The 27056-nt window shown below is 30.6% G+C and overlaps 1 protein-coding gene across 4 annotated transcripts in view; it reads right to left on the reverse strand.

Annotated features, from left to right (window-relative positions):
- Positions 1-1418: 1418 nt before the first annotated feature.
- The window catches only part of LOC118197180 (uncharacterized), a 219857-nt gene continuing 194219 nt past the window's right edge, over positions 1419-27056 (reverse strand). For all 4 annotated transcript variants that reach the window (XM_085807493.1, XM_085807495.1, XM_085807492.1 and 1 more), the window contains 2 exons: positions 24013-24174; positions 1419-23913 (listed from right to left, as the gene is read on the reverse strand). In XM_085807493.1, coding sequence (XP_085663619.1) covers positions 23782-23913; positions 24013-24174 — 294 coding nt within the window. In that variant the 3' untranslated portion in view covers positions 1419-23781. The remainder of the gene's footprint in view (positions 23914-24012; positions 24175-27056) is intronic.

A 27056-nucleotide genomic window follows, 5' to 3' on the forward strand; every position in this document is an offset into this window, starting at 1 on the left:
TTCAATTACACAATTGAAAATAACAACATTTTTGCCAATGCAGGAAGAGTTCAATTCTTAAAATTGCATCTGATGATTTTATTTACAATTAAGCGCTGATAAAAATTTCCAAGATTTATAATGTACACATTTTGTTTTATAATCCACACAAAACAGCAAATTCAAAACTTATTTGCTGCCTAACTTTTCTTAAATCTGGTAATATACCAGATTTGCCAATTCTAATATTATTTACAAATTTAACAGCTAAAGATTTTCTAACAAGACAATTTCCGGCAATGAATTAAAAATGTAACAATACAATTAGTGCATATAACAAAAAAGATATTAACAATTTCAGATAGGTATGAAGCAACACAAACTTTATGAAATTCAATGTATTATATGTATGAAATGTTTATTGCAAGAACGATCACCTGTTATGCTAAGACATTAGTAGGCAGCAAAATGTATAGCATACAGGTATCATTTGTTTCAGTGTTTTTAATGGAAGAAGTAAATAGAACAAAAGAAAAAATAAATTCATTTACATATGAAATATGGTGAAAATCATAACAATGTTAAAACACAAAATTTGAACTAAATATATGAAATATGCACATCATCTATTTTTAAATACACAAAATATTAAAACTTCCACTTAAAAAAAAAAAAAAGACTAGAATTCTTGCACTATGGAAAATAGATGACAAAGTACATTAAAACCAAGCAAATAAACAAATACTTAACGAAGATATAAATTTATTACAAGCAAACAGAATCCCACTTAGAAAATTTTTTTAATTTCAATTATTCCAATATTTTGCACTTCATACCACATGAATATATTATTCTCGTTTGCAAAATTCAAAATTATTACAAATCAATTGCATAACTGATGGCATAATTTAAAATTTTAACCCTTACCCACAAACAATATAACATGGAAATCCACACACACAAAACTTATCAGCAAAAGTATCAGAATTATACTGAACCTACATGCTGACAGTTACTGCCATAAAGGTATTAGGCACAATGTGTGTGTAAAGCTGAAATAAAAATTCAGCATTTCCCTCTCTTATATATGCACACCTATATTACATCAAATCTCGGATGTGTAATGATACACACTTTTGAAAGTACGTATCATATTTTCCAAATGTAATGTTTACATTACACTTGTAATATAAACATTACATTCCAAATGCGAAATTCTATTTCCAAATGAGATTCTGAAAAATTAATCATTTATTTACGATTAGTCCATAATTGCTAACCAAATATAATTATACAAATGGAAATATTTTTAGTTGCATCAATACTAATTTGAAAGCAAAAATAACAAAGTGTGGAAACCTTAACATATCTAAACATAATAATATCCATAAAAAATTAATACAAACCTATTACAAATATATATAAAACATAAAAATTAGTTGTGTTTTTTTTTTTTTTTTTTCAGTTATTAAGGGCTTCTTAAAAATTCTTAACTAAGAATACTCAGATTGATAATTTAAACATATTGCTAAAAAACTTATTTCAATGATATCATAAACTCGCACATACACAAAGGGGGAAAAAATACGTTGAGCAACATAAAATATAGATCTTTCCCAGGAACTCAATTATCTACTATGCACACAATACAAATTAAGAGCAAGCAAAAAGTGTTATTTTAAAAAGAATAAACCTTGAACAATATTACTACGTTTTACGATAATTTCCACAATGACACAGTATATTTTTGGTTTAGCAACTATAAATGATATTGCTTTGGAGCTACAGTTAGAGCAATATATTTATGACTTACAATAAAGTTTTTAAAAAATTGCAAACTTTTTACACTTATTCATTTTATAATCAAGAACCAAAAATTGAGAATATTTGCTTTGAATAAACATGAAAATCAGTTCATGTCTTTCCATTCTTTAAAACTAATCTACATGCTAATGAAATGATAGAAAATAGAATATAAATTCATTTAAACAAATCAGCTTTACTGAAATTACAGCTACTTTCAACTACTGCATTATTAATATTCATTTTTATTTTTACAAAAATATTCATACCTTGTTAGGATTAAATTTAACTGTTTCATTAACAAAGGTGATAAGTGTAACAAAGGTTAATTAGTGATTTCACCATCACTAATGATTAACAGACATTTACCAAGTAAAGCTTTAATAATGTTTTTAAACAACAAGCTACTAAAATGATGTAATGTCTGAATTACTTTATGTTCCAAAACATAAAATGATAGTTTCAGGAATGATTTATCCACAGCAGTTAAAATAAAATGAGTTTGAGTATTCAATTAAGTTATAGATCTGTTATGATTAGCAAATACTATTAATCCCATTTTTAACCCTTAATTATAATTTCTTTCCATAAAAATACATTTTCTTTGCAAGTTCCTTCATGAACATGCGCTTCAACACAAGGCAAGTATCACCAGAAAATTAAATATTATTACTAGCAATTATTGTACAGACATTTAGATAAATAAATGAAATCTATAATGACTATATAGTTATGTCTTTAAAACATGCATGAAAATATTTACAAGGGTAGAAATAAAATTAAAATATTTGTCCTCTTAAAATAATTTAAGGCAATGATCACTACTACATCGATTAATGTTACCATAAACTATACAATAAGCATTGGTTGAGCTCGATCAAATAAAACCTATTTAAAACCATACAACTGTCATCAAAATATACAAAAATATTTACAGAAATGATGGCAGGAAAGAGTTTATTTCTAAATATAACTTGGATGCACAAAACCTGTACATAATTTATTAAGTGAATAAATTATTTTTAAATTCTATAAACCCAAAACGCACAAATATTCCGACACATATATAATATCTGAAATTTAAAAAGTACTGCAATTGCTTTGATGCCAATTATATTTGCCTATATATGCCTTTGAAAACTTCCTCATACAGTCTTTACTTAAGCATTCAAACCTACAGTTACACAAAAAAGCTTTTTCTAACAAATGGAAAGCTACAGTCTATTCATCAATGATTAATACAAGCTACTGAAAAAATACAAAAAATAATCATTCCTCATATTTTACCCAATGTTACAATAAATATTTAGCTGTAATACATCTTAAAAACACAGAAAATGAAAGAATGAGACATTTCTTATTTTATCACATTCAACTGCACCAAACATTCTTGCATTTTAAGAGGGTCACTTTGAAATTTTCGGGATACACAGAGATTTTTAAAGTTATACTTTTGAAATTTTAGTAGTGTTCAAAGTAGTCTCCTCCACCATCAATGCACTTCTGTAGAGAATTTTCCAAAGATTAAATGCCTCAAGGCATTCATTTTCTGGAATTAATGAAAAAAGTCCATTAACAGCCTCATCAATCTCATCTTCAGAATGAAAATGACGTCCATGCAAGTTTCCTTTTACATTAAAAAATATCCAAAAGTCACACATAGCTAGATCGGTGAACAGGGTGGCTATTCTGTCATTTTGATGTGTTTTTGCTAAAAAAACTCAACTGTCAATCTTGCTGAAGTAGAAGATGTATCTTCATGGTGGAGCATGGGTCCTCTAGCATTCACTTCTTGGAAGAATTTCTGGAAGACACTTTGGTGTACCAGTTAAATGTGACTGTCTTTTGTCCTTCCAGCTTGATGAGGCCTGTACTTTGGAAGAAAATGGCATACATTACTTTTTTCACAGCACATTGCCTTTTCACCATTATGGGCGTGGGATCATCTTCAAAGACCCATACTTTACTTTAACATGTTGGAACTTCAAAAAATCGTATGTATATTTTATCACTAGTTAAAATTTTAGAAATAATGTGATGGCAACCACCTTTAAGTAATTAATGCTTTTTTTTTTTTTTTTAATTGGTTGTGCCATGCTCCTCTTTTTGGTGCTTATGGGAAACCAATGGTAAACTAGCTTTTTCACCTTCAGGTCTTCATGAATAATTTTATAAATGGTGGCAGATCTAATGTTAAGTTCCTTCTGGTTGGTGCAGCAATGATCATGAATAAACAGTTTCCGTGTGGCAGACACATTATTTGGGATTACTGCTGACAATGGCCTTCCTGTAAGTTCTTTATCCTGAAGAGAGTTGTGACCTCTGTGAAATTCTCTAAACATCTTAATACAGTAGAACAAGATGGACATTCATTTCCAAATGCTGCAGTTGAACACATTTTCCCCGATTTAATCCCAATTTAAAAACATAGAAAATCATAGCACGATAATGTTCCTGCAGCAACTCTTTTTTTTTTTTTTTTTTTTTATTTCCACCTAAAATTTATTCTATGCTTAGCTACTTGCAGGTGGCCAATAAAAGAATCCATCTGCTAGATTAAAATAGTTCATATTTTCAAATCTAATGGTTAATTTTTTTTCTCTCACTTATTGTCTATGCATATCTAAAAAATTTCAGAGTGACCTACATAGTAAAAATTATTAACCCTTTGGCTTCCATTAATAAGTTGTTACTTTACCAACTTGACAAATGAACAGCTATGCACTGCAAGAGTATTTTAATCCTTGACAGATAGGAATAAAAGGTATGCAGTGTTATATAACTATTGGAAAGCTGAAAATGCAAAAATGGTAACTGCTAAAACGCAGCAATGGTAAATTTGTGATATTTAGGCTTAGATTATTAAACCAAAATGATTAATGTAATATTTATTAATTCAAATACAAACATTTTGCAATAGACGAGTTCTCAACGTTTTATCATTAGTGCCATTACAGGAAGCGTAGTTAAAATTATCATCAGGCTAAAACAAATACAAATAAACTGACAAAGGCTGAAATTTAATTTAAAAAAAAATGGAGAATACGAAGGTTAGAAGGAAAGATTAAGTGCCCAATTTGCATCACTTTATACACTGACTAGCAATGAGTTAATTATTGCTCCATAATCTGTGTAACTGCGACTGCAGTGTTTGAGCACAGCAGCTATCAATAATAACTGAATTTATCCGACGACAACTTTTATTACTTAATATCTGATATAGGGAAAAAACTTATTTCATTTCTACTTGCAGAACTGCATGTTATTTAAAAAAATTCATACTACTATATCAACTTTTGAAGACCTGCACAATTCTTTTTTTCTCCATATGAACTCAAATGAAAATTTTTAGAACAGTTATGACCTGAATGAATTCTATTAACTTTATAGATGTACAACTAAACACTTACATATATATGAAGTTTTTATAATGTACTACTTTTTGTTTGATATGCAACTGACCACTTGAGTATCTTTTAACGATTTCAAATGCACTTTTGATGCATATAAAATTTGGACATATCTTCAACTATTATTTTTCCATTTTTATCATATTTTCATACCTAAGAAAAAGAATTTCTAAAGCATTGTTATGAACAGCTTCCCTGACAGAAAGAATACTTTTCAGATTATATGTTCTCATGGTTATTTCAGACTAGTATGTAACACATTTTGTATTTGATTTATTCCAGCCAAATGTGATGTATCACAAGTATATATGAAATCAATTTGGAAAGACATGTTATTTTGGTTTTATAATTTTTTCACAGAACTGGTTAACAAACGCAAAAATTCCGTTCGCGTGAATGTATTTATAAATGGTTAAAACTTTAAAAATTGCAAGAAACCTTTGCACTTTCGTAAGGAAAATCACAAAATAGTGGAATTCTTTTTTAACTGTGTTTTACCACAGCCAAATAATTAAACATAGAAATTTTTTTTTTTTTAATATTTACACATTCAGTATTAATACAAAGTTTTGAATCTTTTCCGATCAAATTACTTCAACTTCTCTTTATGTTTTTAGTTCCACCCCCCCCACTTTGTTATGAAATTTTATAAAGACTCATGCAGAGATTTGGGCAACCTAGCTTTAACCTTAGTGATGAGAATTGGGCTTAAGTCAAAATCAAGTGAAATAATTCAAAATATTCTTATACAAAACCAAAATTACACACTTAACAAATCATTCAGAGCTTAATGTGCAATACAGATATAAAACAGAATATGGGCCCTTTAATGGCTACACATACAAATGGGGGAGAGCAGGGATTCAGAAAATCTTGCTACACACCATTTGTTTTTATCTGAATTTACAAAAAAAAAAAAAAAAAAAAAAAAAAAAAAAAAAAAAAAGCATAAATTTAATGAGTTTTTCTCCTTTTTACATTGACAAAACAAAAGAAGCTTTTTAATAACATAAAAATATATAATAATCAGAAACCCAAGTTTCTATGTTGAGCTATTTCTTACAGACAGGTAACTTGATAGCATCTTCATGTAATTGTACAAATCTTCAGGGCATTTACCCGTAACACATTCAGATCAACTGCTAATTATCAAACTGCGAGTTGGTGGCAAAGCTTAACGTATGTTATTAAAAAGGCATAACAATACCCATTTTATATAAAATGACAATTCAGACATCACACAAAAACACAGTATAATAAAAATACTTTCAGATTTTACACATACTAGTTCAGTTCTTGAATTATATGTAAACTTGAACACATGCACAACAAATAATTTCATGAAAACAAAATTAGATGAAAAATGTTTTCAACTGTTTTGCATTTTTAGTTGGTAAAAATTGCTACAGCTGATATTATTTATTGCAATCTAAATTTGTACTGCATCTTCACACCTCAATATATGATTGCCCCCCAATTTTTCAGTACTTGTAACTATGTCATAAAATGCATTAAAAAATCAGATTACTTTACACATGATTATTTACACCTTTAGCAATTTCTTCATGAAATAACTAAAAAAGCAAACAGTTAATACCTAGATTAATGGTATTCAAGTTCAATGTACATATAACAGTACAATTAAGCAAAGACACAATAGCCAAATTTTACACATGCATAATTACATAATGAACCTTCATTATATTCCCCGAGATTTATTTTCTGAATAAAAGAACTGCAGAAATACATTTTGCAATTACATGCATCTACATCACTATTTGCTTAACTGGATCTTAAATGAGAAATGTATCATTTTGTAATATTTTTCTAAAACATTGCTTCAGCATTCAGCTGCAATTTAGTGATTTGAATGATAACAAGGTAAAAAAGGATTGGTTTAATAACTCTTAACTTAAATATTTACTGTTAAATAATGAAGACACTGCAAGTACATACACACTGTGCTAAAACAGTGGCACACACAACTATACACATTATCTGAACATAGGTACCTTGAAGCCCAAATTTCATAGAAGTTTGATTAACAAGCTTAAAGATTCAAAAGCGTGCTGGTACTGAAGTAAAGCGCAAGATAGAGTTGACTTTTTCATCAACAAATCTAGTGGTTTAAGGTAGTAAATTATCTTCCATGTGTCAGTGGGTGCCATTCAGCAAAGTATAATTAACTTTCCTCTAAAATTTAATCCAAACTTATGTGATTCAAATGCGATAAACACTATTAGTCTATATTATTACAAATTATGACACATTCCTGTTAACAGGGTATCACTTCGTGGGAAATATATAACCTAACACAAAAACCCTCACTACACAATTATAACCATAATGATATATAAAGCTTCATGAAAAAAAATTTACTCATAATTAAATAAACATATCACACAGTACAAAATCTGAGATCAGGTCCCATCACAGCTTTGGCGATTCTGAATTTTAGATCATCAGTTTAAATCCAGTTAGGTGGCATATAGAATTTATTGAATTAAATATATGAACTAGTTGTTTACGGAATAACAATAAAGTATTTACGACTCCAAATTTACCAAAAGCTTAGCTTAGAATGCTATGACAAACGTCCCACAGGTAACTGGTCCAATCTATTACTGTTTTGTCAGCAATCTGCTACTGACACACACCTTTTTTTGATCGTTAAGATCCATAACTTTGAAAATAAACCACTGCTTTCTGTTCTGGAGAAGGCAGATTCCAAATTTTAATCTTTTGTTCTCCAAAATTGACGAAAAATACTGCAATAACAGCTAATTTATATTCTTATTAATATAAACAAAATGTGGCTTATCAAGAATCAGTCAGCTTTACAGCAAACCATAAGTGTGCTGTTACCTTGCACTTATCCATTAACTGTCACTAATTATGCTGCTTGGTGAAAGTATCACAGTCAATGGGATAAAATAAAAGTACCAGAAATAAAAAAGCTTAATACTTATAAGTTTGCTTAATTAAAAATTTCTTTCAATGCAAGTTATTTCGTTTTTGCGCTAATACTTTCTTTTTAATTTTATAAACATAATTTTTTACTCCAGTTACAAAGATCCATCGTTCAAGGCTTGCAACTTCTGTGTTGAGAATTTCCACTTAATTTAAAATAATCATTTTTTCCTTCTCAACAACCCCTGCCACTTTCTTCACTATACATTTTGATAAATTTCTGGATTTAGAACCATACTACAGATTTCACCATCTGTTAAATGATTGATTATTGGAGCACTGCATCACAATGGAATACTTATGTTATATTATATTATATTATATTCACTGATTATGATTTTTCCACATTTTATCACAAGATTATGTAAATCGGAAGATTCCACTTTTCATTTGCAACAGCTGCAAACCTTCCAAATTTGCAGATAACATCATAAAGCTTAGATAGCATCATCTATACACTAATGGTCATGAGATAAACGAGTAAATACATATCACTCCATTGTCTTGCTTCTATCATGCACTGAGGAAGTTAAGCCTGATTTATACAGTACAGTCTGTAATTTGGACGTCCATTATCCAGAATGATCTATAATCCGGACCTCAAAGCCACAAACTTTTTTTTTTTTTTGTATGCGTTTAATGCACACTTCCGATAGTGAAAAAAGTGACAGAGAGGTTATTGAAAATGAAAAAATTTCGATTGACAAGTTAGTCAGTATTCTTGACACAGCAATTACAGGACTTGAACAGTGGAACTTTGTAACCAAACAAGAAATTATGTCTGTTTATAGAATTAAAGTATTTGCACACACACACACAAAAAAAAAAAAAAAAAAAAAAAAAAAAAAACTTGCATTAAAAGAAATGTTTAATAAAGTAAACAAATAAATATTAAGCTTTTTTTTTTGTAAATTTTGATACCACTTAGATCATAATTGCTCATTATTTCATATTTTTAATTGCATAATTTCTGCATGCCATCTTACCAAATTTAAATTGATGATCTAAAATCTGGAAAAAACCCTAATTCGGAATCGCCGAAATCCCGACAAGTCCGGATTACGGACTTTGTACTGTATTAGTTTAGGTATTTATGTCCATTTTTTGCGTATTACTAATATTTAAAAAATAAAAGTTTTAGACATCGTGTAAGGAGTTGATAGTAAAGTGGTGAGGAAAGCAAAAATAACGATTTGCCAGGTTGGCATCAGGACCGTAAGTTATTAAGGTGATGAACTTCAGCATAAAGTTTTGGTCTGAGATGTAGGCCAGGCAAATTTATTGATCATACAGATTTATGCTAATATGCGACAGTATTTTTTACCAAGGAGGTATTTTATTTAGTGCTGATGTGAAATCAAGGACCCTCCACAATTTTTCGTTATGAAAAAATTTCTACTGTGCATGCATGAAACAAAGCAAGATGCCATTCTCAGAGTCCAATTCTTTCTTTTTTGGGGGAAAAAACTGCTGGTGATCCAGAGGTCTGAATATTCAATCATTCCATATATATTAGACTTTCTACTGTTTATATCATATATACTCGCATATTCTCTCCTCACCATTTATTTACCCCTTTCTCAAGGTGTTAAAAAGGTGAGCTTCCCAAATTTTCAAATGGATTTGTCTACATAATGGTTGCCTTCGTGTCACTAATTGATTTGCTTTTGCATTTTGGGTGAGCTACAGTGAGGAGAGCTTAGAGAATAAAGGGTTATTATCTCTAATGCTTTTGATGGTTCTGAAAGCCATAGCATAAGGGCAAGACACACTGAATGCTGACGAAGATGACACAGACAACAGTTTGTGCATCAATATACGATCTGAGGCCCAGAGAGTAGCAGGTGAGATTCAGGATACAGAGAGGAAAATTTAAGATATTTTAATACATATTATAATCCTAATATTACAATTTATTCTTAATGGAATGTAGCTTTCTTTTAAATAAATAAAATTGCGATCATTACTGGTAGTTTATCTTTAAATACATTTCATTTGTTAAGTTCTTACTGGATTCACATCATTCAGAAATTAAATCATTCACATAATTTTCCTTTCTTGATTTTCATGTTATAAATTAGTATTGGGTGTGGGGGGGAAACAAGTAAGCATAGTATATACGATGATAAATAAGCATAATGCCAAAGTTCTCCCAATGTACACATCTGTTTTTACTTTCAAAACATCAGACTTTCACAAATTTGGCATCACGCACATTAAAATTGTAGTTATTCATTATGCAATATAAACAGGCTACCACATTTCATGATATGCATATGGTTAACAGAAAAATACTTTAATTACTTTCTGGACCCATCAAATGACACTACCTGGGCTCATTAAAATTATTGTACATTTTTCTTTTTCATAATAACTGCTTAGGTAGGTGACTACAAGAGTGGCTTGTTTAATAATAGAAATATATTTTACACTGTGTAAAACAGTTTCACTTTATGTGCAAGACACAGTTTTCTAAAAGTTGGTAGATATGTTTAATATCAGGGATACTACACAATCATTTTTTCTTTCTTAATCACATACCTTAAATTTAATCCAAATGAACTTTAATCAATCAAAAGGTACTTATATTTTTTAATATACACCTAAATATTAATATAGTGCTGGACCTTATTTCTGATGTGGAAAATGAAAGGAATCTAAAATTTTTATTCAATTATACAGTAAAATATTTAGCATGAATCAGAAAAATATATGCTTGTAACTGCAAAATACAGATACTGAATTATGCATGTAAATGCACTTTATTGCATTTCCAAATACTTGACATTCACAGTTAACTAAAAACCAGCTTCACAGCAAATACACCAACATAAAAATTACGGGATCTTAAGCATTGAATAAATACCATAAAATAATTACTCAAAGTTAATATAGATACTCATGATGGTGGCATATCATCCAAAATAAGAATCAGAATGGCAATACAAAAATATTTCCAATTAAAAACATATGTACATAAATGAAGCTACATGCATTTGAATTTGAGCTCAATCTCTCAGACTGCATATCCATAATAAGTTACAGATAACATGGCTGCACACTGAAAATGTCAATTACGTAAACTCTCCCTAATGCAATGCAATTTTCTTATTTCCAAAATATTTAGTAAGAAATTAATTTGTAAGCTTATAAAAATGAAAACAATGTTGAATTTGTATAACTATATATTCAAAAATAGAAAATCAACTATTATTATCTATTATTGATAAAAATACAAATACCATGACAAAGTTGAGGTGCAGCAACTTGCTAAAGGAACAGAGATTATTTCCAATTCACACAAGAATCTTACTGTGGAATGAGTTGGAATCACTTATATTATACAGACAAACCACAATGAGAACGTCCATGTTTACGTGCTCTAAACAAGTCATTATACAAACAACAGTCCTTTTATCCTACTCATTTTAACTATCCTGTGACAAAAGCATTTCATTTAAAATATACAAGTGAATACTAAAGTAGCATATCCGAGCACGTCCATGATTATGTGCTTTAAACAAGTTATTATGCAAACAAAAGTATTTTTATCCTACTCGTTTTAACTATCTCATGACAAAAGCACTTCATTTGAAATATGCAAGTGAATACTAAAGTAGCATATCAGAAAGCAATAATACTTGCGGAGGAACACTTGTAATTTATAAGTTCGTCCAAATTAACAGCAGTTACTACATTAGCTGTCCTGAGAATGTAAGAGAGGAAATAATGGATTGTAATTTAATTGTTAGTTGCAGTAAAAATTAAGATGTTATTGTGTTTTTTAATGATTACACTTTGATATTTAAAAAGAAAATGTAACACCAGTGAAATGGTACTATTTTATCTTCACTAAACTAATGCTAATCGCTTTGAATTGTCTGGTTCAAGTCCAGATGAAATGAACTGGCTGTATGATTAGTTTCCATGAACTTCTCCAAACGTACCATGAAATACAATCCAGTTTTCCTTAGAAAGTAATGTATTAAAAACATTACTATTCATTAGGCAGACAGCCCTCATATACTTTGCAATACTCAAATAATCCAATAGCCTCTGTTTATTTTTTGTTTTTAATAAAAATGCTTTACACTTTTTCGACATTAACTGCAAATATAATACAAAGAAATCCTAAAAACAATGAAGTTATTTTTTGGCATCTTCCCTACCTGCAACTATGGGAATTTAGCATTAAATAACATCATTAAATTAATTTTAAAAGTCTCCCAACACAAAGTACCACACTAGTTTTCTCTTGGAAGCCCCCCACCCAAAAAAAAATGTGTAAAAGGACACATACCCCAATATTTAAATAATTATTATCTCAAAGCTGTGAAATCAGCTTAAAAACATTCATTTCAAATTTTTAAATTAGCGTTCAGCATGCTTTGAAACAAGATAAAAATACAGACATCTGTCAATTTTTGATTCATTGTTGCAAATGTAGAGTATGTGAATGCTTTGCATAGAAATTAATTTGCTATACAACTAGAGCTAAGGGAGAAACAAAGAATCATCACACGGTGGGTCAAATTATTAACAAAATAATACCTCAATTAAAAAAATTCAAAAGCAAAAATGCTTCAAACACATGCACTATTATATTGCTAACTGGAAGTATTGCATTATTTGGCCAAGCTCAAAATATAATGCATATTATGCTGCTTTAATTGCATAGACAAATTAGTAATAAAACATGAATATGATAAGACAGGTGGATCTTCCTCCAAAAATGAATGCCAATAAATATTATGATGATAGAAACAAGTACTTTTTCCAATGTATCCAACCTAGCCATCAGGAAAATTTAGTTATTGCTCAAAAGCACATTCCTTTTACATTCTGGTTGGTAAATAACAAAATACTTCTAATAAACTTAACTTTTTTCTTTAAACAGATTTAATTTTAAATTGAGGAATTCAGTTGTGCTTGAGTGCATGATAATGAATACATGAAAGTACAGAAAACTAAAATAACTATCATATAATGCATAGAAAATTCTAACATATACTAAAACAGCAACGCCTTCCTGCTTCCACATACTGATCTAAAAATTTATCTTCGACAACAACGAATATGACAAATGTATTAATGATATGATAATCAATTTAATTTCATACAAAATGAGATTATATACTTCAGTTATACAGAGATGTGCAAAAGAAATTGCATGACACTGCATAAATGCACATTTAACTTCACTATAACTGGATGATTAAGTATCAGAAGAACTAAAACTTTATTTCAATACTAATGTATTGCATTTTGTTACCTGCAATATTACTAATGACTGCATTATCCTTCAGCAGGCAGGAACACCAACAATGAAATGGTAAAAATCACTGAACTGATAATTCAATCTGGATTTAAATCTTGGAGAAATGGTTTGTTGTATAGAAGTTTCCATAGCCTTCTTTATGTGTAACACAGATGCACTCACATGCTTTTCCTTAATCCAAATAAAGTAATTCTTCATGGTTAGGACTCTACGAAAAATGCATGAGAGGAATTTGGAAAACGTTGCTGAATCATTGGCATTGGTCACTGAAAACAATCTGCACCACCTAAGGATCAAAAGCAGCATTTATTCATGGGATGTAAGCAAAAATAATATATGAAGCTTTATTTTAAAATCGGAGCTCACGGTCTGAGGAAGCCACTGCCCAAGCAAAAAGCCATTGCTCACTGCACAAGTGAGATTCTAGCACCTAGACTGCTAAAGAAAATATGAAAATCACCCGGCTGATGCAAAATAGAAACTTTCTTGAGAGCGCCAAAATTTTAACCTGAGCCCAGATGGTAACGACATAGGTGTTAAAGAAAAATTTAGCCATGGTTGCTTCAGGTCTACAGCAAGCCTACAGATATTCTGCAAGAGCTTTTTATGCACAGAACTAGCTGATTCCAATTTATCAGTTAACACCCTAACCTACAGACATTCTACGATGTTAAATCAATGCTTTCGATACAAGGGCGATTTAAATGTTTCGCACATAGAAAATGCAGCGCGAAACAAATCAGTATGTAAAAGACACACCATCTCTTTACACTCATAAAAATGGATAAGTGCTCTTTGATTCTTATGCCTTCTTACCATCACCAAGGTAAAAATAATGGCTAGAGGACAATAGCTTCCGCATGTTGATATGACCTGGGTCCAGTCTGATTAAGTCCTATAAAATGTCTTTGTGTTAAGATGGTTCATTAAGGTCTTTAAGAAACACTTGGCAGCTAGGACTTATTCAACTTAGTTCCATAAACTACTCCTTAAACATATCAAAATTTTCATTTTATCCAAGAGATGACTCTGTGTAGTTGTCATCAAAACTCGATCAAATATTAATGCCATCAGATGCTACTGCAGTTCACATTTCCTTTTTCACCTGCATCAATGATTCCACCACTCCAGTTGTTGAGAATGCTGAATGATGGGAGTTTAAATTAGGTTCAACCCTATTCAAACGGACTGGCTGTATGATTGGTTTTACGGTTTTTTCCCCATGTGTAACATGAATATGAGCCAGTTTCCCTAAGAAAGGTCTGCCACGAAAAAAAAAAAAAAAAAAAAAAAAAACACACTTCCCTTAGGTAAATAGCATTCGTGTGCTTTACCATATTCAAATAACCACCCTTGTTGAAGACATTTTTCAAGAAATACAACTGCTATCATGTTCCTCTCTCTCCTTTTTTTACCTGGTAACAGTAGTTTTTAATAATTACTGCAATTAAAAAGTATAATTGAAAGATCAAGTGTTACACCCTTATTTTTCTCAACTGTTTAGAGAATGGCACAGTAATTTTACAAAACTTAATTTTATTTTTTGCAACATCGATTGGATGCAGTGTGTGCAGGTTTTTTTTTTAACCACATCACTGTACTGTAGTGTTGTTGAGTGAAATTATAAACACAGTACAAAGTCCGAGATCCAGACTCGCCGACTGCAGATTTGGGATTTTTTTCCAGATATTGGATCATCAGTTTAAAACTTGTAAGATGGCATGTAGAAATTATAAAATTAAGAATATGAAATTGTGATTTATGAAATATTGAAGTATTTACGATCGAAAAGGTATCAAAAGTTTAAAAAAAAAGCTCCACATTATTTGTTTTATTACACATTTCTTTCAATGCAAGTTGTTTACGTTGCTTTATTGCGATAATATTTTAGCTTTTATTCTCTAGACAGACATAATTTCTTATTCAGTTACAAAGTTCCATTGTTCAAGTCCTGTGTCAAGAATTTGACTAAATTGTCAGTCAAAAATTTTTTCCATTTCCAATAATCTCTCAGTCCTTTTCTTCACTATCGGTAGCATTTTTTATGGATCTAGAACCATACTACAGATTTTGTCGTCTGTTAATTGATTGATAATTGGGCCATCGTCATCACAATGAAAAACTTTTTATATCTTCATTTATTCCCACTTCTCCAAATTTCTCTAAAAAATCCATTAATTGGAAAACTTAACCTTTGGTTTGCGATATCCAAAAACCTTCAGATTTGTGGCTATCGTATTCATCATCCACACCATAAACTATGCTAGCTGGGCATAAATTATGCCAAGCGTTTTTTAAAGTATCTATCTGGAGACGTATCCTCCCACAATCTTGCAATGCTCCCCACAGCAGAATTTTTACTAACCTATTTAAAAAACATTAGTGAATAATCTTGACATTATTCCATAAATTTAACATGAATTTTAAAAATTCTACTTTATATTTGCATTTTAGCAGGGCACTATCCCAATATCCATAGGCTGAATGCTGAACGTACATTTTGGAAGAAAGAATAATATGGGTACACTATCTTTCACTAAAACTTTATGTGAGATACGAGCTGAACAGTTGTCTAAAATCAGGACTATTTTTTCATCACCAGGTAAACCAACCGAATTTTTCCGAGCCTCGGGTATGAAATGATTTTCAAACTAAGCATTCATTGTGTCATCTGTGTTCTTTTATTTGCACGGTATATAACGGGAAACTCTTTACTTCTTTGAATGCTCGAGGTCGATTATTTTTTCCGATAACAAAAAGGTTACACTTGCGCATGTTAATCTGGCTTTGAAATCTTTGACACGAGTTGGAGCCTTTTCTATAGAGGTTGCCATGGTATTTTGCGGTACATATTGCCATAACAGACCAGCACTGTAATGTTGTTCAGGAGATAACTTTAAACTATTAATGAGTTCAATGAATACATTTGCACATACTTCAGCAGCTTCAGTATCAGCTGAAGCTTTTTCACCTAATTCCTAATTGCCTTATACCACGGCGATTTTTTAATTTGGTTAACCAACATGTCGAGTATGTGCACTCAGTTTTTAAGTTAATTTCTTAATGAAATATTTTAGCTTAAGCAATTACCATTGGACCCGTCAATGGCACACCCTCTCTGTGACACTGTCAGACTCATTCAATCATCACTTTGTCATGATGTTCACTTTGAGTTTAAAGAATAATTTTTCTGCTATTCATTGCAAGACAGATGTTGGAATCCACGAAAACAAAACAAAACAAAACAAAACAAAAAAAAAAAGTTCCCTTTTCTGTTTTGTTCTGTCATATACAGTTGATTTTCCAATGCCATACTCCTCACGTAATTTTGAGATGGATATACCTTTATCCATTTCTTGCAGCAATTCCACTTTTGTTTAATGGACAAGATCTTGATGTAGCTCCAGAATTAGAAACGCCTTTCAACATAATCGAAAGCTGAAATTTTAATTTTCGTAAATTGCTGTAAAAAAGACAGCAAGGAATAGCGCAATTTGCTATATTGACTGAAATTCCTTGATATGAGTAGAGTATAATTTTAGCTTAGCCTAATGGCATCCACTACACATTATTGGCTATGTAGGTGACGAAAGACAAGTTGTTCTGCTAAATTTTGTCTTGCTTCTATCGCCCACTGAGACAATTAAGCCCGACTGTATTAGTTTAGTTATTTATTATACTTACGTTTATTTCTTGCACATGCTTAAGGCTTATCGAGGGCCTACGCTAGGTATCTTACCGCCTGATAACAGTCTCTGCGGATCCTAAGTTATGCTACCAAGCACCTAAGTTTTAAATTTTTGTCACCCCTAAATTTTGGATCCCAGTGCTTTCCCTAAATTCTAAAAATATTTCCATTCCTTAATTTTGTTGCTCGGTGTTTTCTAAATTCTAAAAACCTTCTCTTCCATAAATTCTGCAGCCCCGTGCGGCCATATGATCTCTGGCATCGGTTCTGGGTTTATGTGAAAAAAAATCAGTTATTCTTAAGTCAAATAGTACTAAACGTAGTCTTTTGGCCTATGAGTATCATTAACAAAGCTATTTCTAGCATATGAGAAACACTTTTTGGTTAATTTCTCATCAATATTTCTTAGCGCATTTAACTTAAATCCATAATCATCACCAAGCATAATGCCACTATAAAAGGCACCATTTGTTATTAAATTACTAATATAAAAAAATTGTATGGGCATTGCTGTATGAGTCATTACTCAAGTTGTCATGTGTTGATAAACATGCGGTGATAAAAGCAAAATATAACAAATGATTCGCCAAGTTTCATCAGGGATACAAAATATTAGCAGATGTAAAATCAATGATGTTTCTATCTAGAGTGTTTCAGTTTGAGATGTATGCCAAGCAGATATGCAACTACGAAGCCAAATTACGGATCACACAAATTTATGCTAAATTATTGATTCTTCAATAAGGTATTTAGTGCCGAAGGGAAATTAAGAATCGGGACTCTCCACATGTTTTATCTATAAGGGGAATATCAAATATGCATGTGTAAAGCATTGGGGGGAGGGTGAAAAAAAAGCTGTTGACGGTTTTGAGGTCCAGATTTTAGATCATTCCGGTTATTGGACGTATGGATTTCGGACTTTGTGCTGCATTTCCATAACAAAGACACAAAAGAGATAGAGAGATTAATAGATTAAAGATTTAGATTAAGATATTAACATATATTTAATTAGATAAAGATTGATAAAGGAATCAAATTATAAAATGACTGAATATCTAAAGAAATTAGCATTTAAACCAGTGTTGCCAGAAATTTTTACATTTACGAAGCAGAAGATTTGAAAAGTCACAAAATGTAACACATGACATCAGAGATCACAAGATTTTAGTGCCATCACAGTTAGGTATATTCAGATGACATATCACAAATTTAGTCTCCATTGATTCTGTAAGTTTTGGATTGTAATTTGATTCTTAGTCATCATCATAACGTATCTTAGTTTTGATGAAAATTTTAAAACTATATTGTTAATTATTCAATGTTTAAACATCAGTTTTCCCTTTAATTAATTCTCAGTTAATTTAGGTTTTTATTTTTTAAATTAATTAATTCACATCCATTAAACACCATTATTAAAATTTGAATAATTAGTGCTTTCATACTAATTTTTTTGAGTTGGTAGTTCCTACTTCTCTTTCATTATTTTTAGCCTAAAAGGCTTAGCTATTAGTCTCGAAACATGACTTAACATTGTTTCAACTGTTTTACTTCAGTTTTTTACTTTTCATACTAGTCTGTAACCATTCAGAAAAACAAAGATATTATTCTTTCATATTTAAACTGTCTGTTATTAATTAGCAAAATAAACTATTTAAAAACAATAGATGCAGTTCTTAATAATTTCTTTTTTACTTTATAATCATACTGACTCAAATAAAAATGAGTTTATCATGATATATATAATTAAAAACAAATACAGTCAAAAGTCGTTAATTCGGACTCCCATAATCCGGAATGATCTATAATCCGGACCTCAAAGCTAAAAACTTTCTGTGCATGCGCCACATTGACACATGCGCATAGGCGTTTACGTGTGTGCGTAAGACCTTTTACAACTGCGCATATGCGTGTGCGCAAGCGCAGAATACGTTTTCGTGTGCGCGTTTTACGTATAACGGATGGTATAAGCTAAAATTATCTATTTCAGTTAATGTTGATGATTGCGTTGTTCCTTAATCTTCGAATTGGATGTGGCTCATTATTTTTTGCAGACTGTAAGAGCAATATTATAAACTTGAACTTTCGATTATGTCAAATAGAATTTCCGATTCAGGAGCTCCCAAACGATCGTACAAAACGAAAGTATGTTTCGATGTCCATCAAACAAAAAGTGGAATTGCTGCAAAAAATGGATAAGGACATGAAGAATGTGACAGAGAGGTTAGTGAAAACGAAAAAATTTTGATTGACAAGTTAGTCGGTATTCTCGGCACAGCAATTACGGGACTTTAACAGCGGAACTTCGTAACTGAACAAGAAATTATGTCTGTTTATAAAATTAAAGAGAAAGTATTATCACATAAAATGAAGTAACTTAAACAACTTACATTGAAAGAAATGTTTAATAAAGCAAACAAATAAATATTAAGCTTTTTTTTTTTTTTGTAAATTTTGATACCCTTTAGATCATAATTGTTCTTTATTTCATAAATTATGGTTTCATATTTTTAATTTTAGAATTTCTGCATGCCATCTTACGAGATTTAAACTGATGATCTATAATCCGGAAAAATCGATAATCCGGAATCACCGAAGTCCTGACGAGTCCGGATTAATGACTTTTGACTGTATTTTAATAGAATTACATATTTTTTCACTTTTCAAATACACAGTATATAACATTCCCATGTTAAGTCTAAACAAATATTCATCCAATATTTTATTAAATGTTTCACTATTCCACCTGGACCAGATCTCTGTGGATAACCCCTACTGATAAATCCTATCAAACTTCAAAAGACTTTTGTGCAATCGTTAAAAACTTTCGGATTGTTTTCATTTGCTTTATTTATTATTGCTTTTCCGTAAATTTTCCATTCTACATTTTTGACTTTATCAGTTTCCGATTATGGTCCTGCCAGCGGCCAAGACGCTGCACAACAGGAAGTAGTTTGGTCTGGGCTCAAATCCTGGCAAACAGGCTGACTATATGTGCAATTTTCATGGTTTCACCGCGTGTAATGTGTATATGAGCCAGTTTCCCTTAGGAAGTTCTCCATGACGGCATCCCTAACCTTACACAAATAGCCCTCGTCTGCTTTGCAGCAATAAAATAAATCAAACCAAATCAAAGCAGACCAGACCAAATCCTGGTTACTAATAAAACTGCCGTTCTTTCATTGCTAAATCTGTTGTAATCTAGAAAATTGATTTTGTCGTGATTTTTGGGTCATCCCGATTGTTTAGTCATTAGCAATATTACAATCAGGGGAATAAATTTAATTTCTTCATCCGAGTGGCATTCAGGCTACAAACTACTTCAGTATCATCAATGAATTGGGGAAAACAACTGACTAAAAACAAATTTGTAAAGCAATAAAATCATCAATATTAGAATTGAGGTGCATAATTGTTTTACATTCTTTTGCAGTATCTTCTCATTTATTGCTACAGTTTTTATAATTTGACTATAAATCAGACAATATAAACTTTGCTTCAAGAATTCCAAGAGATTTTTAAACTCCCCTTCACATAAAAGGGAAAAAACCCGAGTAAAGATTTTTTTTTAACTGTATTTTTAGTACTAATTTTACCTAAACAGAATTTTTAACATGGAGAAGAGAAAAAAACTAATACTAATGCTTAAATTAATAAAATAAAAGTTGTTACTTGCACTTAATACTGAATTTTTTACAAAATTTTAATAAGGGAAAAAGTAATGAAATAATTGTTACAATTATGAACAGACATTCATGTCAACTCTGTTTTGATTTGGCAGTATGCATCAATTCTAAAAATATTTTATTTTAAAATTAATCTTTGAAACAAAATACAGAACAAAGACTGAATACTCTCCAAGACTCATGATTCCAGATAATTTTGTTTATCTGTTGAGGTAACCACTTTATAGAAGTAGAGTTAATTTATATTCTTATAAATATAGAATACTTTCAGAAGTGGTTGCCATGAAGGAATCTAGGCAAATTCCACTGTACTGTGAAGACTTGTTTCATATTGAATTATTCCATTTGTTTGATTTTTAAAATTAATTCTAACAAAATTTTCCTTCATTTTAAAATATACTGACTAGTCCGTAACTTAAATATATATTACAGACCATATTATTATAACTTACTTTAATAATACGTTTTAAAAGGGAAAAAAATCATACAAATTTCCATTTTCAATTTTACAGTTATTTAAAAGAAATTTGAATTTAATAGTTCATTTTCTTGGTCTCATTTCTTTCTTTTTATAAATATCTCAGCTATATGTATGCATTGGGTGGTGAAGGTAAAATACAGCGCATTTCTTTTCCTTCCAATGACACCTTCAATCTAAGTATGGAAGGTAGGCGTTCCAAACACATTTTCTCTCAACATTTGGTTTTGGTAGAAGCGACTCTTGAAAATACGCTTTCTACAGTTGCATTGCTTATTGGCAAACTTTACAGATTAAACATGGTGGTTAATCAAACATGCCAGAACACCAGCGACTAGTACTGAAAACTGTACCTATTTTATGATATCTCAGGATTGCCAGATGCCAGCCTTTATTTAAGCCTAAATAAATAGCTTTTTTAAAATTACAAATTTTAGTAAATACATTTGAACATATAAGCATTTTGAAACATAAAAAAAATTTAAAGGCATATAAAGTAGCATAAGACAATGACCAAGCAGCAAGATTTTGCAAAATTGCATATACATAAATTTTAGTGACAGGTTTCTCAAAATAAGCAAACCTGCAAAACATTACACGATCTGGTAACACTGCTTTAAGACACGCAACAAAAATAGATATACCTTCTTTGAGGACTTTTCATGGAAATTACACATCACAAATATTTAACTGCAGACCTTCTGTAACTGGGGGGGGGCCTAGTTTTCTAAGTGGTGTTCCAAGAAAATAATTAGATAAACAAACATCTAGGCACAAAGCAATGATAATTCAATGGATAAATTATCTTGAAACTGTAATTCTGTTTCATAATTCCCCTTACAGATGTGTTCAGTACTATCCATTCATTCTTTCAATAAAGAATTGCAGAAAGCACCATCAAAGTCAATACATTAAAGGAAAACACATAAAACTCAATTATAAACATTCATTTTAAAACGCCTACAAATATTTCTCATTGCAAAAGAATATACAGAAAAAATTAAAGAAACATAATTTGGAGAAAAAAGAATGATTTCTTAGCTTGATAAACAATATTATTTTGCTTGTTATTCATTTTGTAAGTGAATTCTTTTGAAATAATAATTTACCTCTCTTGGAATATTTAGAATCCAACAGCTGGCACCTCCATAACACTCGCATAAATGGAAAGCTAAATCGAGCACATGCATTTTGTTCATTTTAGCAACAAGCCTTGCCAATCTGACAAATCTTTTATCTTCATATCTTAAACAGCACTCACAAAACCTCACTATTAAGGCCATTAAATTTCCTTATTGAAACTGAATCAGCTACTTTCTTGGCAAAAATATAAAAAAAATTACAAATGACAAAACCACATCATTCATTATGATACAGAATTCCAGTTTCTTCACTGGAGCTAAAAACTAACAACAGTTCACTCACAAACTCTTGATTTTCATTAATAAAATTTATTCAAAAATTCTGAAAATAATTTAAAATTTGCAGCACTTTTTATTTTATTTCACTGCAACCATTCATAATGTGCTGCAATTTATAAATAAAAATGACAAAAAGAACCAAAGTTGAAAGGTATGTTTTACACATGATGGAAATACTTTCCAAAATAAATCATATACTATACAAATAAAATGGTATTTTAAATGGTCATTACCTGAAACTAGTTACACAATTATAATCTGCAATATTATTAACTTGTTTTAATACAGTAGTACTCTAATCTATACAATAAATTAAAAATTCACCTGTACAATTACATCACATGTATGGATGGAAAACAAGATTTAAAAATTTTTACATGGCCTTTTTACATGCAAATTAACAAGACCTTCAAAATAAAGCAGGCAGATCAGTCATAACATTTCAAACCAAAGCTAAAAAACCTCTCACTGAAAGCCATTTCAAGTATAAATAGCCAAGCTTGCTTGCTTAATATAAATTCCAGCAGTCAAAATCTGTCAAAATTTTAAACAGCTTCATATATACATCTTCATTATAAAAATATATTTAATTTATTAAACTTCTATACACAAAAATTGCAGTGACAAAAAAAGCCATCTGTACAAGATGTTATATCTTAGGCAATGAAACCAGCTTACCATATTCTGATACAAAATAGCTATGCACTTTCATATAAGTTGAAAATTCTTAAGAAATTCAATAATTTAGAATTTCACAAAAAAAAAAAAAAAAAAAAAAAAAACTGTACTAAACTCACTAAATTTAACACAAATGGAAATGAAAAACTATCCTTTCAATGAATTTTTCAGATGACAACAATTTCAATATTAAAATTACATGGCACCTTTCATAAAAGAGTGAAAAATGCTCCAAATACATGAAATTTAACATAGCATTTTGTATCACATTTGGTCCCTAAAATTTTGAGTAGCTAGCATCATTGCATTCCCTTTTTTCACTTATTTCATGCTTTTTTTAAACCTCATCATGGGAATTCCCTTCCCGGCTCTCTCCCCACAGTATTCAGTTTATCAGTTACCATTATATACAGCACTGAATTTAGGACCCCTGGTAATAATCAAGTCCCCATAAGATGATTCTTGCTCTAGCTCTACAGCCTGCTGTTTCTTCAAAACCAAAAAAGTGTAGAACTTTTGAGCCACCTGTAACACATACACAAATAGATATATATATATCATTTGATGTAATAATTATATACATATCTCTATTAAAAATTTCACAGAAAATATGTTAGAACTTACTTGTTTTCTTTTATTATTCCGTATGAGATCAGCAAAGCTTACACTTCGATCATTATCTAACCTTGTATGTATGATGTGCAACATGTGCGTAGTCCTTTTTGTCAATATCCTTTCTTCAAACTGTTCGTATGTTTCATCTGCCATCTGCTCTTCAGGAAGAGCCTAGAAATGCAAGTTGCAAAACTATAGCGAGTTTATTTTTTAGCTTCAAGTAAAATATTTAATCCTCATTCACATATTACTTCAAAACTAAAAATGCATCACTTTAAGTCATGCTGCAGGCTTATACATAAATTATGCTAATTTATTTGTTTGAAGGAAAAATGTAACAATTTTTTAAGGGACATGAAACTGATATTTATTACATTTCCAAGCTTCATAATTTAAAAAAAATCTTCTGTTAACAGTTATTTATTCTCAAGGAAATATGAAAATAAAAAGCAACATTTTACACTGTATTAAAGATAAAACTACACAGTGGGAAAAAAAAAAAAAATGCTGCTTAACCCGTTAGCCGCTCGTTTTGCGTTGACACAACGGTCAAAATAAATGCGTATATAAATATAATTATTTAAGATATTTTACACCAGCAGATGATTTTGTGTAGGGGATATTATGAAGATTATTTCTGTAAAAACATATTTGCCTTCAACAATCATTTTGTTTATAATAATTAATCTCGTACTTTTAAGTAAAATTTAAGCAAAATTTTCGACAGGATATTTTTGCTGAAAATATTTAATGAAAGAATCACTGTCTTTATGAGTGATCTATTTTAGTCAAGGTCACCATTTATCAGAACATTACATCAGTCAGATGTTTATATTTGTGTTGGGAAGGAAGAGAAAACAGGTGCGCTGATGTAACGTCAGCAGGAAACGGGTAGTCAATCTCCTTTTTCACTCATTCCTTTCGATATTTTGGTTGTATAAAAATGCCTAGAATGAGGTTTCTTACATTAGAAGAAACCCTTCAAAGATTTTTTGACAAAGAAACAGATGATGATAATGTTAATAATGACCAGAATGAAACTGATATTGTTATTTCCCCAGAAATTGCAGAAGCTAGTGACGAAGAAGAAAAGAATGGCAATGTTTTAAATAATGATATTTTACCAAATGATACTTACTGCTGGGGAAGTTGAAATTCAAGTAAGACGTAAGTTTTAGCCTTCTAAAAGCAGTTATAGTCATACTAAAAAGTTTAAAAGGCAGAAGACTGAAATCTTGAAGTGGATTAAAAAAAAAACTTTTAGTTATGTCTCAGGAAAAACATGAAGAAAGAGATAGAAGAGAAATTATAAAAGACAAAATACAAGGTATAACTAGTGCACAGATTTTCGATTTTCTTTTTGGTTTAGACATTTACTCTCTTCTCGTTGAACAGACAAATATATACGCTCAGCACACACACACAAAAAAAAGGCACAGAATTTATTGCATCTGAAGCCTATATGAGAAGATTTATTGGAATATTATTGCTTACAGGATATTCTTTACCTCAAGAAAAAATGTATTGGTTTTTTGATAAGGACATTTTTGTTCCTGTTGTATGAGAATCGATATCACGTTTGCAGTACAGGAATATGAAGCAGAATTTGCATTTGACAATACTGATAAATTATGAGATGAGACCGTATCTAAACTTACTAAATATCGCCGCTTTTTTACTACTTTTTTACTTATGTATGTACAGCACAAAACAAAAATATTACATATTTTAATTTTACGCAACTTTAGTTTAATAAATTTCTTTATTGTCATTGCTCAGTACAATCAATAGAGAACAATTTTTTGGTAAAATAAGATCGCTTTCACTTTCAGAATTTCTTTCTTAATTTAAAGTTCTGGCATTTTCTTCCATCTTTAAAAAAATCTGTAACTTTACTTTGCTTACTAGTTCTTAATGGGTCATTTTGAATTTCTCAATACAGAGCTAGGCAGTTTTGCAGCTCTCTTTCAAATTTTTGGCTTATTTCAGTGGAAGGATCTGCACTCAAGAAAAATAACTTGAGATTTTCAGCTAAGCATAGGCCTTCTTTAAATTTTTTTAATGTTAAATTGTAGAGACATTAGGCTATTTTGAGGCCGCGGAGATAAAACATTAGTAACGCCTTCACCGGGAATCGAACCACAGACCTCTGAAATACCGGCTCAGTGTGCTGACCACTACACCATGCTAGGAAGGCGGGAGAAATACCTTACATACTCCCCCTTTTAAAGGGCGACTGGGGATTTTAGGATACCCAATCGCCAAATCCTGGGTGTGGAGAGTCACCATACACAACCCTTTTAGTTCGGGCGCCACTGTAGACACCAGGTATTTTTTGGAAGCAGGCACAATGAAAAATTAGCAAACGTCTTTGCCGGGAATCGAACCACGGAACTCTGGAATACCAGCCCAGCGTGCGTATGAAAAGATTGTAGATATATAGCATGAATTTAAATTAAATTATTAAAAGTATAGCGTAGTTAGTGCTCGTTTTCTGGGTTATTCAGAAAATATTTCAACCCCTAAATGGCTACTAAAAACGTAAAGTTGATTCAAAGTGCCATGCTTTTAATGATGAATGGACCTGGAAATATTTTTTTATGGTTGTAAAAGATAAACCAGTGTGTCTCATCTGCAATGAAGCTGTAGCAGTCTTCAAAAAATATAACATTTCCTGTCATTTCACAACTAAGCATAAGAATTCCAGTTACGAAGCAATAGCAATGTCCAAATATGAAAGAAAACAAAATGCAGAAAGTCTGTAAAAAATTATCTGGCCGATTTCTTAAAGGTTTAAAGGACAAAAATTTTTTAAAGAAGGTAAACAGTATTCAAGACGCAGCTACACATGCAAGTTATATTGCAACATACAATCTTGCCAAAAATAATAAATCTCTCACTGATGGGTTCGTTAAACAATGCATGCTTCAAGTTTGTGATATTTTATGTCCGGGAATTTTTTTTTTTTTTTTTTGAGACTGTAAGCTTATCTTGAAAAATGGTAACTTCTAGAATCGAAGACATCAATAAATACTTGACATTACAATTAGAGT

This window comes from Stegodyphus dumicola, chromosome X1 (genome assembly GCF_044657685.1).
Source record: "Stegodyphus dumicola isolate Sdum_Otavi_A_Nest chromosome X1, ASM4465768v1".
Classification (NCBI taxonomy): Eukaryota; Metazoa; Arthropoda; class Arachnida; order Araneae; family Eresidae; genus Stegodyphus; species Stegodyphus dumicola.